Source organism: Athene cunicularia, assembly GCF_003259725.1.
Source record: "Athene cunicularia isolate RWA chromosome 3 unlocalized genomic scaffold, athCun1 chr3_part1, whole genome shotgun sequence".
In the NCBI taxonomy this organism is placed as follows: domain Eukaryota; kingdom Metazoa; phylum Chordata; class Aves; order Strigiformes; family Strigidae; genus Athene; species Athene cunicularia.
This window is the reverse complement of record NW_020799097.1, coordinates 94592758-94613992: the sequence shown is the minus strand read 5'-3', so window position 1 is coordinate 94613992 and position 21235 is coordinate 94592758. Positions and strand designations below refer to the sequence as shown.

General features: G+C 42.1%; 1 protein-coding gene across 1 annotated transcript in view; it reads right to left on the bottom strand.

Moving 5' to 3' along the window:
* Positions 1-21235, bottom strand: part of PLB1 (phospholipase B1) — a 93403-nt gene that overhangs the window by 5701 nt on the left and 66467 nt on the right. The window contains exons 48-55 of the mRNA XM_026844615.1: positions 20816-20915; positions 19405-19456; positions 17442-17522; positions 16242-16307; positions 15620-15714; positions 14396-14477; positions 12970-13074; positions 11796-11889 (exon numbers count right to left, since the gene is read on the bottom strand). Coding sequence (XP_026700416.1) covers positions 11796-11889; positions 12970-13074; positions 14396-14477; positions 15620-15714; positions 16242-16307; positions 17442-17522; positions 19405-19456; positions 20816-20915 — 675 coding nt within the window. The remainder of the gene's footprint in view (positions 1-11795; positions 11890-12969; positions 13075-14395; positions 14478-15619; positions 15715-16241; positions 16308-17441; positions 17523-19404; positions 19457-20815; positions 20916-21235) is intronic.

The window sequence follows — 21235 nt, the reverse complement described above, 5'->3', positions numbered from 1 at the left end:
TTTTTTTTTTTTTTTTTTTTTCTTCTTTCTAATTCTGGGCTGCTGTTGGAGTCAGAGGGAAACTCTTATCCTATCAATCTGGTCACACACATGTTGCAACTGCTGGAATAATTACATTGCAGGGTTTCTCACTGAAGATGGCTACTGATAATTTGGTATTAGAGCTACACAATGTTACTGTTGGGCAGTGTGGATGACGACTCTGCAGGACAGTGGTTTTGGTCTGTGGTCACTCTCATAGCTGGCACGGTTGCTTGGTACAAACAGCTCGTGTTGATCAATATAGGAGTTAACTCTGCAGTGAAGCGGTCTCTCAAGCACTGAAATAACAGCTTTAAATTTACTGGAACAAACTAATGGTTTAGAGTTAGTTTCTATTTCAAAAATCAAGATGGCAAGATAAAAATTTAAAAGGTTCCAAATCAGTAATATTTTTCAACTATATGGTTTCAGCTGGAAAATAAGTCAAAAGGCAGACATCCTGCACTTCTGAATATTCTGAATCTAAATAGTCCTTGAAATAACATTCTGAAATGAAAAATTTCACTTTAGGTCCACTTTTCCCCATCCTTTCTCTTCCACCAAGTAAAAAATGAAAGCAGATCGACCAGTGGTGCCAGAAAATATTTCTATTTCAGCAACGTAATTTCTTCTCAGTAGGATTTTTTTTTTCTGTTCTAAAGGGCATACCTTCACCATCTAACAGATCTGAGATCAGATCCCTGAAAATCCTGACCCTTCCTGCTCCAAGCAGTATGCAAGGATCCCTTCAGAGCTAGGCAAGGAGAGGGTGCAACCTGCTGCCTTGCATCTTGCAGGCTGGAGGTAGAACCCACAACCTAATTACTGGGTGTGGGTAATGCAAGTGGGAGCATGATGGGAGAGCAGTGGATTTCTCTCTCCTCTCCATTCCCCACCCTGCGATAATCACAGCCTGGGCCTCTGCCAAAGCGCTGCGGAGTGCTTGGTGCCCCTGTCTGAATACGGAGCATCAGGACAGACTTGATCGTCAGTGACCTGCATGCCCCAGAATTTGCTGCTCCCCAATGCTCTCTCCCCACTTTTACAGACTGCCAATGTTTTGATGTATCTGCATTCAAACTAAGGGAAAAAACAGGCATAAAACTGGCACAGCTACCGGTCTAGCTACGTTAGCGATTGTGTGATAAGTTGTATAGTAGTTGCACAACTGGGCTGTGTCTGTGGAGCCAGGACTTCTGGGTTTAATTTCCTGCTCAGTCACTGACTCATCACATAGCCCAGAGCACATCACTTCACCTCTCTGCACGTAAATTTAATCATCTTTAGTTGGGGGGTAATAAGACTATCTCACAGGAATGTTAGGACACAAATTACCCTCATAAATATCTGTAAAATGTTTTAGAGGATGCTTCAACAAAGGCATTGACTATTTCATGTTGAATAAGTAACAGCCAGGGTAATGTCCTAATTGCCAGGCTGGCTTATTTACTTACCTTGTACCAGAGACTTCTGGCAGCTGTACCAAAAGGATGGCTCAGGTAGGGGAAAGGGTGAAGAGGTTGTTCAACTAGTGCTGCAAGAGCAGTAGCAGGAAAAGGTCAGCTCATGCCACAAAACAAGTACGTGATAGATAAATGTTATGCCAAAGGCTGAGGCATTTGCGTCATTTTCAGCCCAGATGCACAAAAAGCTTATGTAGATGACACAGCAGTAGAATACAGATGTCTAATCCTGTTAAATATGATCCAGAAAGTCCTATGTCATTGTTTCAGAATACACGGTCAACTCTGTTTTCAGACTTAAAAAGCGTTTAGATACCCAAAGTTCTGCTTCTGTACCTTCCCAGAGGTGTTATCTTCTTGCCTACACTGAGCATCTCCCTGTCTGTCCTCTACCCGAGGCTGTCTGGGATTCACAGCCTAGGTGTGTCAGCACCTCAGATCCCCAGAGGGATATTATATGATTCATCTAATCACTCAGTTTTGCTGTGGAACTTAAGGAGCTGCTGCACTCCAGGCCCTAGAGGCTGTATGTGCAGGTGAGCTTTCAGAGGGTCCCAAACTCTGCACTGAAATAATACAAGATGGTTGCTGAGAGAGCTAAGCAGAAAGCAAGGCTTAGAAACTTTCAGAAGATGCACCATTGATTTCTGTTGTCTAATCTACCCCACCTGTGTCCTTACCACTTATTCCTAACTCCTGTGTTTTACTTGGATCTGAAAGCCAGTTCAGAGGATACCTGTAGGCAACCTGGCAAGTGCAGGTAAATCCCTGGCGGTGGAGAGCTGCTGAACCGGCCAGTTCCTGTGACTTAACAGGAGGTACTGACTGCAAAACTGACTTGGTGCAAGAGCACAGAAACTACTGTGTGCTTCATCTGCCCACCGTGAAGCCGTTACACATATTCTTCTGAAATGCTCAAGGCCCACCTCCCCTGCTGTTGTTAAATTGAACAGCAGCCCTGGCTGCTGTTTTACTTCGGGGATTATCTCCTCTCACAACCTAAGCCCATTGGGGCCCTCACGTGGTGCTTCCAGTCACCTAAGCAACACAAATGGTAGCTAAAGGGTTTTCCGTCATGGTTAGTTTTTAACATTAAAAGGAATTTTAAAAAATCCTTGATGGTTATAATGCAGACACTTTAAAGGTATCAGGTCACTTCCCTTCTTCACAGCCACCATCATTTTACACCGATGAGAAAGCACTCTCAGATGTTTGGAAGCAGCTGGTTTCTCCAGCTGAAATAACTCATTCCAGGATCAGCCTGTGGATCAGTGTCAGAAATTCCTGACTGCCTCTCACTGAACCATGTCCCTGCAGCACCACTACTCTAAAAGGATTATTAAACTGTTCTTGTAAGGAAGCAGAAGGCCCAGAGAATACAAGCACTGAAGTACATTAATGGATGCCATACTCCTCTGACAGAGGACATGAGCACATTTCCGTACTTCTACAAATCCTGTTGAAAGCTTACAATTAGGGAAAACCCACACAGTTCAGTGAATGAAGTTTTTTTCAGTAAAATCCACATAACTTAATCTAGTTACGACTGCATAATGAGTATCAGTTACATAGGTCACAGAAATGGAAAGACTTAAGGGAACTTCCAGTCTCTAGCCAGTGAGTAGTTCCAACCACCCCTTAAATAAGCTTTCCTGGGTTTTGTTGGGTTTCTTTCTAGAATTGCTCAAGCCATGGGCTCTCTGTCTTTTCCCTTGGGCAACCATTCTCACTGATGATCAAACCAGAACAATTTTTGCACTAGGAGGTTCATCCAAAGCAGCTAAAGTCAGAAAGATTCCCCACCCCCCAGTCAGTTGTGTGTTGACAGTGTTGGGTTTCAAAATGCCCAAGAGAAATCTACTGAACTCAGAATGGAATTCGGTAGGCCAAAGATGGTGTAACATTTATGTCCACAAAATCTAAGCAGTGGCAAGGACAGTCTATTGCTAACAGTTAAATGGAAGATAATCCACATGTGCTAAGTTAAAATGTGCCAGCCTTTTCCCCTCTTCCACCACACTGTTTTTTGGATACAGGCTCCTGTGGCTAGAAATACTTCTCAGGTACCTGGATGACCACTGTGAACTCAGGTGAGAAATAGTTTTAACATAGTAGTTCTCAGAAGCACCCCTCTCTCTCATGCTCAGAGATCTATGACACTCTGAACCTTGTTTCATTTAAGAAATTTGTGAACTACTTTATGGATAGACTTTTGTCTTGCTTTTTCCAAAATCCCAGATACCTGCCTTCTAAAAAAAAGGGTAAAAACGAGCAAGCATTACAAACCTGTGGTCTTCCAATAGAAAATTCTTTAAATACTCGTGGGAACATGAATCATGCAGACAGAGTTGTAAAAATCCAGGGTTTTTCCATACCCCTCTCTTTAGGGTGGGGTTGTATTACTCCAACATTTTAGCTAAATACCCATCAAAGTAAGGAAATTTTTGCCCAGATATCCTAATTTATAGCATACCAACCAGCTGTTAAAATGACATAATTTGTCATCAGTACATCTGTATCTCAACATCCAGAAGCTGGTGGGAGGGAACATTTAGTGCTTTTCAAAGCCACACAAAATTCTTCTTGCAGATGTTTTTCTGAATTTTCCCTCTCTTCCTTAAATTCACTGAGCACCTAAACCGGACTTTGGGGAAAACTGACCCTAGATGAAACTCTTTTATGCCGTTTGACCTTACAAAGCAAAATGCAGACACTGTACCATGACAAGAGGGAGGTCCATCAGCAGCAACAAAGGAGACCAGAACTTGACTGCTGCCAACAATTGTCAGGCTCCATCACTTCCTTATTTGAAGAACAGATTACTTCTCAAGACTAGTCAACAGTATAACATTTACCCCCAATGCCCTTCATAACCACCTCAGTGGGCAGCAAGGCCAGTACCCTCAAAGGCCCATTGGACAGTGACTGCTCACGCGAGCTGAGCTGCAGCTCTTCTCCAGAGAAAGAACCCTCAAAGCCTGTTTTCTCGGGATGTTAAGAAATCACTTTACACAGAAAATATAGTTTTCTGTGCTGCACGAGACCACCATGGGCCTAAGCAAAATCCTGGGCTAAGATGACATCCATTTCATGCATTTTTATATACAGAATTGAAGTTCCTCCTAAGCCTCTCTGCTTTTGTGCATCAGTAGGCAATCTGGCCTACACAGCAGTCCAGTGAGGAAAAATGCCATGAAGGCATTTGAAACCAAGAGCATGTTATTAAAGAAAAAAGGGAGAATGGACAACTGACAGACAGGATGTACAGATTACTTTGATTTAATGTGACACTGAATGCAGTCAGACTAAGATCCAGACCTAATCATTTGTCATTCACTCCAGCTTAATGTTACCTCTGCTTAATGAGCACAGAGGGAACAGGCAGCAGTAATATCTTCAATGAAGTAATTTTGCTTGTGGAGCAGCTGCAAACTGCACAATTCTTGATGTTTTTTTAAATGCTAGTGCAGTTCATCACATACTTCAGTCTACACAAGAAAGATGCCAGAAGGTATTTCCATAGACTAATTAAGAAGCCCACCAGTTCGTGCTCCAGCTCCTATGTGCTCCTGCTGTAGTAGTGCAACAGAGCTACACCACAGCTACAGAAGCTAGGGGAAAAATCTCCTGCTGCAGAAATAGCACAGGGCCAATAAAATTTAAGCTTAATGGCTTCTCAGTTCCCCAAAGCATCAGTAAAGGCAGGATTCCTTTCAGAGCTGAATGCTTCTGGGAATCTGCAGTCCAAAACGGAGTCACCCTGGTTCCTGCACAAGAATTATTTACACTCTAGTATCCTTCAGGATGCTGGAGGAGCTAAGAGCCATCTTTACCCTCAGTTCCCAACTGGCTGCACCTCTTATGTCTTGGCTTTCAGAAGTTCAGACCAAAATTTAGCTTTCTAAGTGAGGAAAGGGGATGTTTAGTTATTGTAGCAGGGGGCACTAGCATGAAACTCAAGATGCACTTGTACCCATCTCTAGGCAGGACAAACCTGATGAGAGAATCTGCAATATTTTGTACTTCTAACTCATGCTCTAGCACCACCATCACCCCCCTTTCTGCATGCACACAGGATTTAGAAACTTAAATCTGCGCTGAACTACTGTTTTGAAATTGCCTTTGAAATACCTAGTATTGATGAAATCTTCTGCAGAGAACTGTATCTTCTTACTCCCTCTCAAACCAAGGGCTGTATGAGCAGTGTCTATCCAAGCTCCCAGGAGGGAAGAGGGATCACAAGAACATTTAGGGATGAGAGGAGATTGTAGGCTTCACGATCCACTGGGATATTTGCTCAGGTTCCTCACTTGTGAGGCTTATATTTTACAAAGTGTCTGAGGTGAAGGTGCCATAGAACAGACTGGAATACAGTAAATCTTGTCTCCTGCACTGTGTGTTTGAGGCTGTGTTTGGTTCCATTTACTGAGCTAAATAAATACCAGCAGCTGGGATATCAGGTAGATAGTTGATGACCCACAGTGACGACAGGGACAGGAAGAGCAGCAGAGATGCCTGTACTGCACTGAAACAAGATGCAGGTGCTTCTGTTTTGCATTCTAAATACATAACCACTTGAGGCTGCATGTAGAGTTCCGGGACACAGATCTATGGATAAGATTTAGGCAAACAGAAGTCCTACTAGTAATAGCCCAAGCTTTGAGTGCAGATCAAAGGAGAGGTGAGTAGAGCTACAGACCCTGAAACCTGACTATACAACTTGTATTTTCTCTTAGCAAGGACAATGACAGGAATGAAAAGGGAGGAGTCTGAATATGTTCTGTGTGCATAATGAGTAAGTTTAGGAACCCCAGAACACTTTATTCCCTGAAACATTTTAATTTTCTGTTCATTTGTATTTCTGGACTGGAAATGCAGTACACCTCACAAAAAAAAAAACCAAAAAACCCAAACAAACAAACAAACAAACCCCACACCACTGCAAACCATACGTTGCCTTTGATGTAGGAAATAACAAAGCTCTTGGAAAAAAGATCACAAGAAACCTGTGAAGTATCTTCTGTACTAGTAGATCATATGAATTGACCTACAAGTATAAAAAAAGGAATATCTGATTTCCAAGAATGAAAATTCCCCTTCTGAACTCCTGATAAGAATTTTGAAAGCCTTAGCAAATTCTTCCTTGGAGAACAGCCATGGAGACTCCAGTCTAAGACCTGAACATGCCACAGATCCTATGGGAAAGGTTCAGCCAGGCTAGATTGCCAATCAGGTATCTCATTTTTGTTTGACCCTTTACTGCATGCTAGTGAAGAAATTCTTTCCCCACAGAAAGAGTCATTCTGGAACTAGCTGCTGTATAGCAGTGGGCAGAAGGATACAGGACTGGCCTGGGCTATTTGTCTCTGGAGGAGAAGTGATGCACATAATCCAGTTCCAGGTCCAGTCCCAGACAAATGGAGCCTGGAGTTCAAGGCAGTGGAGAAGGTGCAGTTATTCTAGCTGTGCTGCCCAGCACTGGACCAGGGATGCCACCACATGGATGGATGGTCCACATTGCTCAGAGGTTGGCTTAAAGATGTTTCCACAGCATTGTACTTTACTATGCAGAACAAACTTAGCAACTTCAACTCAATGGTTTTGCTGGAATCAAACATAAGAAATTGCAAATTTTTTAATCTCACCTTGCTATTGGGGAGTACCAGGTCATGATCATGGACTTGTAGCTAACAATTTATATACAGTTTTATAAGAAAAAAGGGCATATAGATGCACAATTAAGGTGCCAGATGCATGAACAAGTTTTCTCACTTCATGCGAGTAATTGACATCCTGAGTAATATTCATGAAATAGAGAATTGAATCCCAGAATGAAAAAGCTTTAACACTTTGGACATCATCTTCCACTTGACTGATCTGCAGAAGCTAACTCTACGGTGCATTTCTGATCAAGATTATTGCACCCAAAATCTCTAACCAAGAGGCTTCATTTATATCCCAGTTTTTTTATTCTGCTGCTCTCTGCATCGCACCCGAGAGCAGCCTCAGGAGAGACAGATGTTTGTTCCACTTGCTTTACAGAGATGTCGTTTTAATGTTCTTTTCTGTGTCAGTCTCAAGTTGGCGCCTCTTGGCTCTTCTTCCTGACACAAGCCAGATGAGTAAAGAACCTGCCAGGACTCCAGCTACTGCAGCCACAATGACAGCCCAGTAGGGGACTGAAGGTTCAGTTTTCTCCAAGTTGAGATCTGAATTTCTGAATCCACTGTTTCTCAGTGTAGAAAAAAAGGGTTTCTCCTACAAAGGGAGAGCAAAGGTTTTAGTGACCACAGATCATTCAACAGGCAGCATTCAGACAATATGCCATCACCCCTTCACAGAGAGGAACTGTCAATCTTTAGACAGACTATCAGCTGTTTCTGCCTTCTGTCTATTTTAGCTCAGACTCTTTCCCACCCTACTGCCTGAAAGTTCCTAGAACAAAAAGAAAGGAGCCATCTCAGAGTGTGCTGGCATCATTTCCAAATTTGTTTGCTGCAGACAACTAAATGGAAATATGTAGACTCATTAAAACTGGCTTAAATGAAAGGCTTTCCACTGCAGTGAGGATAATTTTTTTTACATTAAATTTTAAGTAGATCTCCCTGTGTGTAACAAAACTGAAATATATTTTTAGCTATTTAAAGCCTTCACAAATATACTATTTTAAATAATTTTACCAATAAGAAGAGAAAAATAGAAGTGGCTAATGGAGAGTGTGGACATGTTGGCCTTTACTTACTGGGTTTGGACACTTGAGTTTTGATCTGTCATGGGTAAAGCTGTTGTAAGTCTGCTTTTCGCCAACTGGCTCCAACTGAAGAAGAGAAAAGCAATAGTAAACATAATATATTTTTTTCCTCCTCAGACTCTCCTGACTTGGGTGTTTACAACTTTTTATCCAATCTTTTGATGCTTGCAGCTATGAAGAAATGTGGTAGAAGGTGCATCACAGTTTCCAAACATTTTAACACTCATGAACTGAGGACACTGAGATTCTGATGTACTGACTGCACAAAAACTCCCTCAGGAAGCATGGAACATGAGAAGCCTTTCCTCCGTTTGCATTGAGTGGAGAAAATAACTCTGAATACCACATACTTTAAATATTCTGCTAAAACAGAGTGGTTCACTATACACCCAGTTCTCCCACGTACACATCTCAAATGACAGTATAAACTACAATGAAAAAAAACCCACAACACATGACAGATGTTAGTCATGTACTTAGTACTGAAAGAAAGATGCCTTGGTGTCACAGTGATGGAATTGACTTCAGAAATGATGTAGAGTTACAGAGACGGGACAAGACAGTGTCAACCTTTGCAGCCTTCACTCAGACAAGAAACTTCCTGGGAGTTTTAGCTGAGGCTAAGTTCACAAGATTGCAAGAAGTGAGTTAAATAGAGCTTTTTATACTATCAGTTGTCAGCTAAGTTGCAATAACTGACCATAGGCTCACCCCAAGTCCATTTCAAACTCAAAATATGTCTAGGCTAATGGCACAGCATTTGTGGTTGGCTAGATGTGCACATACCATCGGTTACCATAGTTGAGCTAACAAGTAGAGGCTTGCTCAGTCATGTTAACTGAAGTGTTTACAACTGTGTATGGACATGCTTGAAGCAATGACTTCAGGACTGGCCCACAGAGAACTGCGGAGTTGTCATCCAGCACTTCTGGGAATACAGTACAGAGGAGTGCTGTTGCTTCTGCTTTTGTCCATATGTGCATTTACTGTCCTCAAGTGATTAAAGTGTCAGCTGTATGTTGAAGAGAAACAATACCTCAACAAGCCCAACACAATGAAGAGAAAAAATCTGTTCATGAGATTCCAATATGGAAGCACTGGGAATACTTTCTCTCTCTAGTTCATTTTATATAATAAGAAAAAAAAAAGAAGAAAAAAAAGAAGTAGAGACTGAAAAATGAAGAGAGAGATATGAACTGTGGCAAAATGTGACTAGAGAAGGGAAGAAAGCTAACAAGTGAAGAGATGAGAAGCAAAAGAGAATGCCAAGTTTTACTGATTGTCACGGAGTCCTGGTGGACTCTTATACGAGTCCTAAATCACTTGGCCTGCCTGCCAGCTAACATTGGACTGAATTTGGTAGTTTTATTTCATCTTAAAGGGAACAGCTGAAATTATGATGTGGTTATTTGTAAGATGTGTGGCTCATATCCTGTAGCATTCTGTCTTCAGTATGACTGGTTATTTGTAGATAACTGTAATACTCCCTGTGCCAGGGCACTTGGTAAGGAGTCTGGCACAGAGCCCAGACAAAGGATAATAAGGTGCAAAATTTTGTAGCCAGCCATGCTTGCTTCATCTCTATGTGATCTGTTCCTCAGGAGCATTAGCTTCTGAGCTTTGAAGATGACAGTATCCCCATGTCTATGAGTGTACAGGGCAGCTTCTGGAAGAAACATACAGCTCTTCTAGAGCATGTGGCAAATATGAAGGCAGAACACAAGCTAAACACACTGTTCATGTGCTCTTTTCCTGGGCCAGGGGACCGATGAGGTGGATTTGGCACCAGTGGGGGCCCCTTAAGACTACAAAGTCCTCTGACTTCAGAGAGCAGGAGCATGCTTTGCTTTTCATGAAACAAAAAGGGCAAAGAACATCATGGTGAGGGAGAGGCTCCTTAAGCCATCCCCATCCCTGCATGCCCACGCAGTGGCCAGGCACAGGCTGGCCTTTTATGTGTACTGACAAGAATCCATGTCATTTGGCCATAAGCCTACAGCCTGCTGAGCTTTTCAGGGAACAGGGAAACAATACAGCCTTACAGTAAGCTTGCACAGCCTTGCCGTACATGGGCTGAGAGTGAAAAGCAGGGATGTGTTACAAGAACGAGATTTAAATAGTAAGCAGTGAAATCTGCAGTTGGCATAGACCGACAGATCTCTATGGAAGGGAATAGTTGCACTTCACATCAGTAAGAACCTGATCCCCATCACCCCAGTAGAAATCTTTGTGTCAGTATCCTTACATGCGTAGGAAATGAGTGACAGTCTGGACAGAATAAAACTCTGGTGGCATAGAAAAAGGACTGATGGTGATTCAGAAATGAGTAATGGCCAGTAGGAACACCACGTGGCAACAGAAACCCAATTTAAGGCTACCATATGTCCAGGTACCATCTCTTTTTCTTCTTGAAACCTGAAGCCACACTCAATTTGAATGTTTTCTACATTTGTCTGGGGGTTTTGGGCCACCATTAGCCCTGTTAGAGCTACTGCACATGGAAACCTAACAGACTGCTGTCAACTGGAGTCCTGGTCAGGGAAGCCTGACAGAAAACAGGCAGATTTGCTGTGCATGCACATATCAATTACTCAGAGCATGTGCATGCACTGTATGGCTACTGCTTTCTATAACCCTGGACCTACAGCTCATATGCTATACTGGGCAGCTGCACAGATTTCTGCCCTGCATTTCCCAGTCCCAGTTCATTTTGGAGTATTGTGTCAGTTTATCTTGCTCAAACTTTTTTAAACTGAAAATAAATTCTGTTCCATATATGATTGTGTCTTCTACAAACCAAGATAAAGGATTTCTGCTACCACAAAGTGTTTGGGTACTGCTGTTTATGAGACAAGAGGAGGAAATGTCACTTGGCATGAAAATGCCAGAGTCTTTCTTCCACCATGGGAAACATCACTGTGACCTTGGAGTTATCAAGTCCAGAATATGCCTCTTACACACTCTTCTAGCACTATTCAAAAGCTATCATTTCCCCCAAAATGACAGAAGGAATGTGACTGCAAGCAGAGGCATCATAGGTGTGATTTCAGCCCCCCATTAAATTTCAGTGAATCTACTAGAATTGCTTCAGATACTAGAGTGGGTGGTACAACATGTCCACACTATTAATGGCAGCAAAAATTCAATCACATGTATGTTTTCCTGATAAATCTAGCAGAATTCACTGAAGAAGGGCAAGCTCATTCAACAGACATTTTCAGGAAACCTACAGAACTGTTAAACTAAGTTGATTTTTTTCTTTAATGCAAGTTATTTACCAAATGAGAAGGGAATTTTCCATTACGTTAAGACTCTCACTTTGAACATTAAGATTTCTCATTTTGAACAAGCAAGAGACAGTGTTTTATGCAAAATGAATGTTTTGGATTGTGTTCCTAAGAAATGCAGGCTGAGAAGGGTCTCAGAGTTGAGCAGCCCCCCACTTGTTAGGATGTCAACTTTATTTCTTGCTTACTGTTTTGTTTCAGACACCTTTCTCATGATCTTTTGTAGGGCCTGCTACACAAATACATAGGGATCTAGATTATAACCTCTTACCATATTATTCCAGAGAGCCATGGCCATCTCAGCGTAGCCTCTTACACTGAAATGAAAGCAGTCTGCTGCAAAGAAACTCAGATCTGGCTTGCCATTCTGTGATAAAAGCAAAAATTTATTTCTCAGCACATTTCAACCTTTGAGATCTGACATATCTAATAATGCACTGTACTTGGCATACCCACTTCACAAATTTGGTACCTTCCTAAAGGCAATATGCTTCTATTTTGACACTGCAAATAGAACTAAGGTACTCCTAACTGTGGTCTGGTTACTGCATCTTGAGACCTTCCGTGTAATGCAGCTTGCTCAACTTTAAACAGCAATTTTCATAACAAACTTAAATTTGTCATTAAACCAACAGTCATAACTCTTATGTGGACTCTGCCCTTAACCCACACTCCACCTTGCACAGAACTGACAGAAAACTGGTTGCTTATTCTTGTTTGTTAAACTTCCACAACTCAGAATTACAACCTTTCAGGTGTTGAAATTTTGCTGAATTTCAGGCAGCATTAAAAGTTGTGGGCTTACCCAGTTGTGAGAAATGTCTATCTTAGGGAAAATTTGCCTCATCAATATCAGTATGGTAGACATTCTTTGGACTTGAAGGCTGCCAGAATGAAATGGGGGTGCTATGACAAAAGAATCAGTATTATGCAAAACTGGGTGGTTTTGATCAGGATTCATGCTGAATATTTGTATCCCTAAATATACAGCATGAATAATGCTAAGGCTGAAGAAAAGAGGGATAATCAGTGTTTGGCTTCAAAAGCTGCTTCCTGTTTCCAGGCTGGGATGAGACAGGCATGCAAGTGCCAGTCTCTGTGTGAAAGAAACCCGAATGAACTCCATAACCTAGACCAGAAGAAAACTGTCGTGAATGCCAACCAGGCCCCAAACAGGGCGGGGGGCAACGAACATGCAGTTTAGATGAAGCCAGAGGGTGCTTAGGTTTAATGTGTACACACTACAAATTATTCCTAAAGCCATTTTGATTTAGAAGCAGCACAGTCTTGCCTGTCTTCTCCTCTGTCACTCTTTTTGCAGATTCTATCCTGTGCTGCTAGACTGTCCAAAGAGAAAAAAAACACAGTCCTTATGGCATAGGTCTTACTGGCTTAGAGAAATCAAGATACTGGTCACTATATAATAGGAAAGAAAAACAGAACTTACACTATCCAGGGGCAACAAAGTGTTTCGGAAAAACGGCTGCATGACAACTGCAAAGTCCTCACGCTCTTCATACCGACCACTGTTGATCAGCTGTAAGGCTTCAGCCTGTATGGAATTTCATGGTTGTAAACAGAAAAGTTACTTACAATGTTCATCTAATATTTGGCAGCTGTCAAAAACATGCATATTACACTTCTTTCAATGTAGGAAGTCATAAATGATTAGTATAAATCCAGTTAAGTAGTATAAAGCAGTCCAGAGAACAGCTAAGAAAATAATTTGATTCATGATGAGATTTTCATGCGAAAAATGCACAGAAGCTAGGATAATCTGAAATGTAAACTTGCTTAATTTGAAAAAAAAAATGTGCATACCTTACAAAATCAGTGCTGCACAATCACAGTGAAATTCAAAATCACATAGAATTAAAAAAAGAGTAATTTTTAGAAGTGACAAATGAGTTCAGAAGGTCAACTTGAGCTGAAGCACACTTGATTTTTCAGAAAGGTATGCTTGAAGTAAAATAAAACTTAAGCATTGAAAAAATCACCTGCCACTTGAGAACTATGGCAATAGACATTCATACAGATAATAAAAACATCTCCTTGTTACTTGCCAGCTTATGGGTATAAATTCTAAGGCTCCTGGTCATATCTGAAAACATTCCTAACCTCACTTCCTTAGTTAAGAAAAACGTCCCCCTGGGTCAGTTTATAGAACTATTTTCCAAGATGAATTTTTTTGAGTGTTGTCAGATTCATTGAACAACAACCACTGCTAGAGCCAGAAGGGAGGGCTGGAGAACATAATGTGAACTGATACAGTGATTCCTGTATTCAAAGGATGGAATGATGGAAGAACCTTCTGCTCCAATGACCTTTGTTAAATTTGAGTGAATCTTATGCCTGAGGCTATGAAAAGTTACTCCTCAGACAGCAAGCTGACCCATAGTAAGCTATCTGTGCTCACACTTTCAGCCCATGGCAAAAGAAAGGAGTATCAGGTTGGTTTAGATAATTTTCTCTAGTAAGAGTTACCACAAAACAGCTGATGCAGGGTGATTTGTCACCCTTGCAGTGATGTTAATTCATGTGAGCTCTTAGTTGGATTCATAATGGACAAACACATATCAACAGAACAGCCATCATCAGTAATTCCTTTTCAGCTGTCAAAACAGCAACTGGAAACAGAACTGGTCTCAATCTGCCTCCAGTTCGGAACTGAGGTCAAATCATAAAGCAGTGTAGAAAGACTAGCACTGCTGCTAACTGGTTAGCTGGCTAGGGTTTTAGTTAGACTGTAGCCAAGCTGTTTCCTAGTCATCCCTCTCTGTCCTGCTGAGGATATGCATGAGAGGAAGGACAGTGAGGGAAGCAGTATAAAAGGACACAAGTGAAGATGACCAGTTAGAGAATCAAGGTATTACCTGAAAATCTCTGTTGACTCTCTTAATTTCTTGTAGTTCATCAGAATTTTCCTCAGGGTTTAAGAAACATGGGCAAACATTCCTTCAATGACAAAAATACTAGCATTAAAAGCCAACCTGGAATAGCCTATGCAATCATTCAGCAAAGTGTGTCTATTTCAAGGAGCTCAGGATAGGTGCTCAAAGCTCACATGTTGAAGGAGAGTCACCTCGTTAGCTTACAAATGGACAGATACTTCAGAAAAAAAATCCCTACTGACAGTTTTCAAAGTGAACACCTGTCACAGCTGGCAAGAGCTGCAGGATCCACAACTCTTGAGTCAGACCCAAGTGTATGCCACGCATTAGCAGGAAATCACACATGTCAGAATAAAAAAACCCCAACACCCTACACATAGGTTTAGAGCAGATTTTCAGAAATCTGGGGGTTTAAAGGTAGAAAAGACAAATTGTTCATGTAGTCTGCTGCCTTAGACCTCTGTTTTATTCTGTTACCCCTATATCAAGAGGTAATAACTTGTGCTTCACTGAAATGCATCCTCTAAGAACGTGCTTGGAATGAATATGAAGACATCAAGCAAGACAGTCAATTCATTATTTTCCCTTCTAGTGTGTTCCAATAGTTAATCACTTCTATTATTAAAAATCTGTGCCTAACTTCATTTGAATTCATTAGGCATCAGCTTCCAGCCACTGGTCTTTGTTATACCTTTCTCTGCTAGACTAAAAAGCTTTTTCATGTCCATGCTGACTCCTGTAAAGGCACTGCTGCTTTCTAAAACAAGTCCCTCAATCTTCTTTGAATTAGGATTTTGGTTTCCTCCATTAGGTGCAAAAACCTGTTCCTGGTTGTACAATCTGCTGTATGCAGCACTGAATACAAGGGATGCATCAGGGATGTCAGCCTGTGTTCCTGAGCAGTGAACGGCTGCGTGAAAAAGGCTTTGAAGTTCAGTAGGATGGCAATTATATGGTGACCTGTGCTGTGACATGCTGCCGTAGAGATGAGAAGACAGGCGACAACTCTGCTATCTACAGGCGTATATGCCTTCTAGCTGAAGCACTGGAAGAAATAATAGAAAGTTGATGGGAACTAGTATCTCGGGTAAAGGCTGCAATGAAGGTAGCTTGGAAAGCTTGGTGTGGATGTCCTGCTGTAGAAGCAATTTAGATTGATCCAAAAAAATAGCTCTTTAAAGGCAAAGACCTGTTTTGTTCACTTACTTTACTGTCAAAGCACACTCTGAAGAGCTTCCTGCAATCTGACGTAGTCCAGAAATCTCTAGTATCTCCACCATGTTGACAAAGACTCTTGGGAGCTGCAGAAATTATGATAACCAGACATACCAAATCACAGAACATGATACCACTACAAAGTGAGAAAGAAGTGCCATCCGTAGGTCAGGGAGTCAGCGCAAACTGGCATGTGCAAGGATGTATAAAGGCAGGGGGAGGGAGACATACAGTGGGTGTCAGCCAAAAAATTCCCAGCAGCTAGTACAAACTAACTGAAACGCTGCTTCACTCCCTGGGGCATTTCCATTTTTTCTAGGGCAAGTGAAACTTTGTCCAGTTGGTTTAGCCATCAAAACTGGCAGGAAGGTTGTGCTATGCTTGGTCCACAGCAAAAATACTGTGAAACACACAGTTTTCCTGAAACTGCAGCTTGCTTTCTCAGAGCATTATCTAATACCGTGGTTGAAATGCAGTGCTAAGGAGCAGTCTGACTCCAGCTATTTGGAAGATGACCTTGTACAAAACAGAATCACTGACAGTTTATCAGAGGTGAGAAAAACATTAGTGTGCTTGCGGGGATCATGCTTGCTAGGGTATCTTAAAAGCTTACCTCCTCATAGAAAATATCCAGAGTGTTCTGAAGGTGCTTTACATACTTTTGCACTGAATAGGTTTCCTGTGTAATAAAAAAAATAAATAAAACTTGGATCAGCTTTCTTTCAGGAACCAAGAAGTTTAACTATTTCACCTGAACAAAGGAATCCACACTCTCTAGTTGCAAGGCAGTCCACAAGAAGATATACCAAATCAATGCTCCTTTTTGCCTTTATTGGCAGATATATTTTCAGATCAAGAGGTTTATTGCTACAAGCACACAATGTTATATAGCACTTGTGTTTCCATGTCACTGATACATTCCCTTAATCTTTGTAGAAAATCCTGAGTATATAATAGTTCTTTGCAGAGTTTTTGCCTGATAAATGACTACATAAATCACATCTTTGGATTTCATGTTGTCTTTTATGGAACCCAGAACAGACTAGTTTGTCTTGCAAACAAAGAGATACCTTTTCTTTTTTTCTTCTTCTCTCTTTTTTTTTTTTTTTTTTTAAAAAAAGTGCCAATCTGAAGAAATTGATATGGAGGCAGTCAGGCTTCACAAAACCTATAGTCAAAAATGACTTTGTGACTGTAGTTATAGAGGGGTAGCTGTGGGGACAAAGGCTCCAGGCAGCAACCTTTAACGAGAAATGAACAAAACTGAGAGAACAATCCTCGGCCATTTCAATGAGCTGGGGTCCAGACCCGCAGTCTGTGCCACAGTAACCTTTCCAGAGGGGTAGATCACTGATAGCTAGATAAAAGACACCTTTTTTCACTATAAACTGATGTTATTTCTTTCAGTATCATTCTGAAGCAAGAATTAGGCATCCTCAGTAATCATTGAATGGAGGTCCTTCGAGAATAAAACTTCACTTGTGTGCCCATCACAACATGTCTAAAACACTATGCTGTCTTGATTGCTTTGTCCAGTTAAGATGGCAGAGCTCTTCACTTTATCCTGGGTGTTTTGTTCAATGTGGGGCAGGTTGCTGGTTCTTAAGTAATGCATTAGTCCAGAGCTACAGGGCTCCAATATTAAAAGCTGTGCACTTGTTTCTGATACAATACAGATGAAAGGAACAGGACCTCTAAGTGCTTTTTAAACAAAAAGGAACTTTGGCTCACTGAGAGGGAGAAAAGGTTACATTTCCAGGGCTGGTCACTTGCCAAGTGCCTGGGTGAGCATGCCTAATTCAGAGATACAAACCTTGTCCAAGCAGTACTGGCATAGGTCGTTGCCTCCAACAAGGACAGTGATCAGCTTCCAATCTTCCTTGAAGTTAATTTTCTAGTGGCACATAAAATAAACAGATTGCAGTACCCATTGCTTAGGCATGCAGAGGTAACATTCACAAATGGGGCTAAAGGGGGTACAGACAGCATGGCAGAACAGAGAAAGGAGGCACGCTGAGTTAAGTTGGCAAAAGAAAAGCATCTGTCCAGGGGGAAAACGTGAACTGTTTGCTAGTCTAGCTGCAATTCACCTTGGCATTTGTAACGAAATTCCCTTCAGCAGACAAGATCTGTCAGGGTAGCTGAGCACGAAAATGCGTCTGTGGCAGCAAGTGTCCCTAAATGAATGTTAGATTCGGGACAGGGATGGACAGGAGATTTGCCAGCCACGGCTGAACAACGCAGGCAGCGTGGGGATGAAGCAGTGTGGGAGTGGATGCTGGAGTGACTCATGGAGCTGTGGAACTGGAGCTGCTGGGGATCCCTGCCAGCTGGGCAAGTATTACCCCATGGCCAGGAGGGGCGAGGGGTGCCCCAGGGAACAGACATCTGGATTAAAATAGAAGAGTCCAGGAGGCTGGTGACTTCACTGAGCTCATATAAGGGCAGCTGCAGCATCCACATCACCACAAGCTAACAATAGGCGCTGCTGAGAGCTGGATCTCATCAAAACATTTTGTAACGTTTAGTACAAAGAAAGGAATCAAAGGCAACTATTTTTAGTGTGGTGCATTTACATAACAAACATCTGCGAAAGGATCCTACAAATAGAGGAAGGGCCTGGGAATCACCCACAGGTCTGAATTCTCCTCCTTAACCAGCACTTTGTTGGAAAGCCTTTTATGAAGGGGCAAACTGTGGCAGGGACTTCCCTCTTCCCCTTTTTTAAAGATGCATAAAAGGCAGCAAATACAAAGCTCTAGAGTCATGTACTATTTTATTGAAGAGCAGTGCCAGCTCCCTTCACTCTGCCAAACAATTGGTAATGCAGAGTAACTGACAGTGGGGCAAGCACTGCAGCATCCATCAAGAGTGCTGGCACAGAGAGACACATGCTTTGACAAATCCTGCTTATTCAGGACCTTCCTCTCCCATTCAGTCTAAGCCAAGGAGCACCAGGCACTCCCATTCCCTTCCAGGGTGCTCTCCCTGAACCAACAGCTCACACCCAGACAGTCATCTGCTCAAATCCAGCCAACACTTAGAGCAAGACAGTCTTAGTTTTCTCCCAGATTTCCTCCCCCCACCCCAAACTGCAGCAACAACCACTGAATTAGAAGCAGATCACCCTTTTGATGCTCTTTGTAGCTCTCAGTGGAGCTAGCACAGCAGGCTGGTCCACAATGCTACCATTTCCCTAAAAGCTCATGGTATGACAGAAATTCTCCCAACCCTAATGTTTCTGGCTACTGATTAATCACTTGCCTGTTTAGAACCAGAGTCAGAGGGCCTAATCTCCTGGGAAGACTTCAGTTGTCCACCCTTCCCAGTATTGCCATTTTCCAGAGTCAAGAGTGAATGATGGGATTCAGGTTGGTCACCAGGTGCCTGCTCCAGTGATTTTACACTCAGCCTTTATGACCTCTGCTTTGAATGCTGCTGCTCAACTAAGCAGTCCTATGATTTCCCCAGAGCCTTTAAATCTCTCTTCTTCCTCACTAGCATCCTTACAGCTCCTCGCCACATTGTACCCTACGTTAGTTAGTCTCTGCTTTGTGTGTTTGCACCTTACCTGCATGGATTTGTACATGTTAATTACCATCTCCTAAAGGCTAATCCCTGGCACACACATTCATCTTGGAAAGCACACCAAGAGACAAGGAGACTTGACTTTTCTTCCATCAGTAAAGGACTCTTCGCTACTCAAGCACCCAGTCAACTGAAGTCATCTCCCAGAGACCACAGAAGCATTGAGGGGTGGACCAAGTTTCACTTACCGAGCTGCTTCTCATTAGCTCCACCAATTCACGTGCTTGGGCTGACATATTACTGTAGAGAGAGAACATAAACATTTTAGATGAGTGCTCTGAAAGCACATCGTCTTCTTGCTCTCCGACGCCTCATTTGAGGGAATCTTACAATCAGCAGAAATGAGTACACAGAAAGTGATACCTCAAAAGCATGAGCATAGAAGGACCAAGACCAGCAGCAATTGCATAAGTGAATAATCTTCAGGGCTTCAGGTAGGATAGCTGCCAAGTGGCAGGCAACTGGAATGAATTCTTCCCATCTCACAGTTGGCTTAAGTGTGGGGTTTTTTTTGAGAAACCCACTAATGTCCAGATGTACAGAGACATTTAGTTGCATAACTCCCTTCAAAATCTAGTGGGGGAGTTTGGTGCTTACACAGAAGCTGGGCACCTAACCAACCTTCCTGATCTCACTTTAAATTCCTATATCTTGTCTTATTGCTGCAATATATTGCTTATACTGTGGAACTGCCAGCTTGGAGAGTTCAGCTCTGGGCAGGATGTAACGTCCGCAGAGGGAAGCACAAACCATGCTGAGGCACCAGCTGGAAACTTGAGCTCCTGATATTCTAGCATGAGACTGTTCTCTAATAAGCCCTGCCTCCCTCCAGCAGCTACACAAATCTGGCTACATTAGTTGTAATGTCAGAACCGTAGCAATCACCCTGAGTCCTTGGTCACGGCACCCACAGATATTTAGTAGCTACACAAGCTTTGCCTGAAACTCTTTTGCAGTAAATTTAATGACTGTTAAGAATGCCACAAAGTCTTGAAAACAAATTCAACAAGTATCCATAGAGCACGCACAGCCTATGCAAAACAAACTTTTACATGTTTTGGTTCTTAACAGACTAGTAGAGCTTTTCTTCAGAAGGAGAAAGGAATTAAATCCCACCTGCTCATTCTGTTCTTTTTCTTCGCACTGCAAACATGGATAGCTTTTAATGCCATTAGGGTAGCAGTGGGCTTCTATTTGTTAGTTTGAGGCACATTTCCCAGAAATCAAGGAATAAAGGAGAGATGGTCATTAATTTTTTCTCATTATAAACCTAGCCTAATAGTGAATCAGGGACCTGCATACTGAAGGCTGAGCAGGAAAAGGTACTAGTAAAATTAGAAGCATAAGTAAGATATTGGCTCAGAAATTCTGGGTAGAGGTTAAATAGAACAAAAAAGTTTCCCCTTGTCTCTGATTTAGAAAAAGTTACAAATAAATCCCCTAAATACTGAATTTAAATAAAGAACATCAGACCACAGAAATGTGCTCGGTACAAGTAGGTCACTAGTATTAACTCAACCTTAACATGCGGTTCAAAGATAATCTGCCAGTCCATCAGTTCTCACCCATTTGCCCTTTCTCGGTTGCAATTGTGCTTACCGTGCTGTGGCACCTCTCTCTGCAACATTGAACCCAGCTGTTTCCTTAGAGCTGCCAGTGGAGAAGCCAAAGAGGTTGGGATTGAATTTTTTCAAGATATCTTAAAAAAGAGAAAACACAGTCTTTAATCATCCACAGTACAACTGGTAGTGTGGCTTCCTGCAGAAGTACAAGCCAACTGAGTAGTGAGAAAACAGACCTGGGTTTTCCTCTCATTCACTGTGGCCTTACAGAAGCTATAGACACACCTGCCTTAGAGACTCCAGCTACTGTCCAAACTTGAGCACTGCGGCTGTTTCTCTCTGTGGCCTCAAGAAGCTAGTCTGGCAGCCCAGGAGACCCACAAGTCGCAGGCAACTCACCAGTCTTGAGTTTGAGTGCCAGAGTAAACATAGTTACTTTCCTTCATGTACCAGGAGC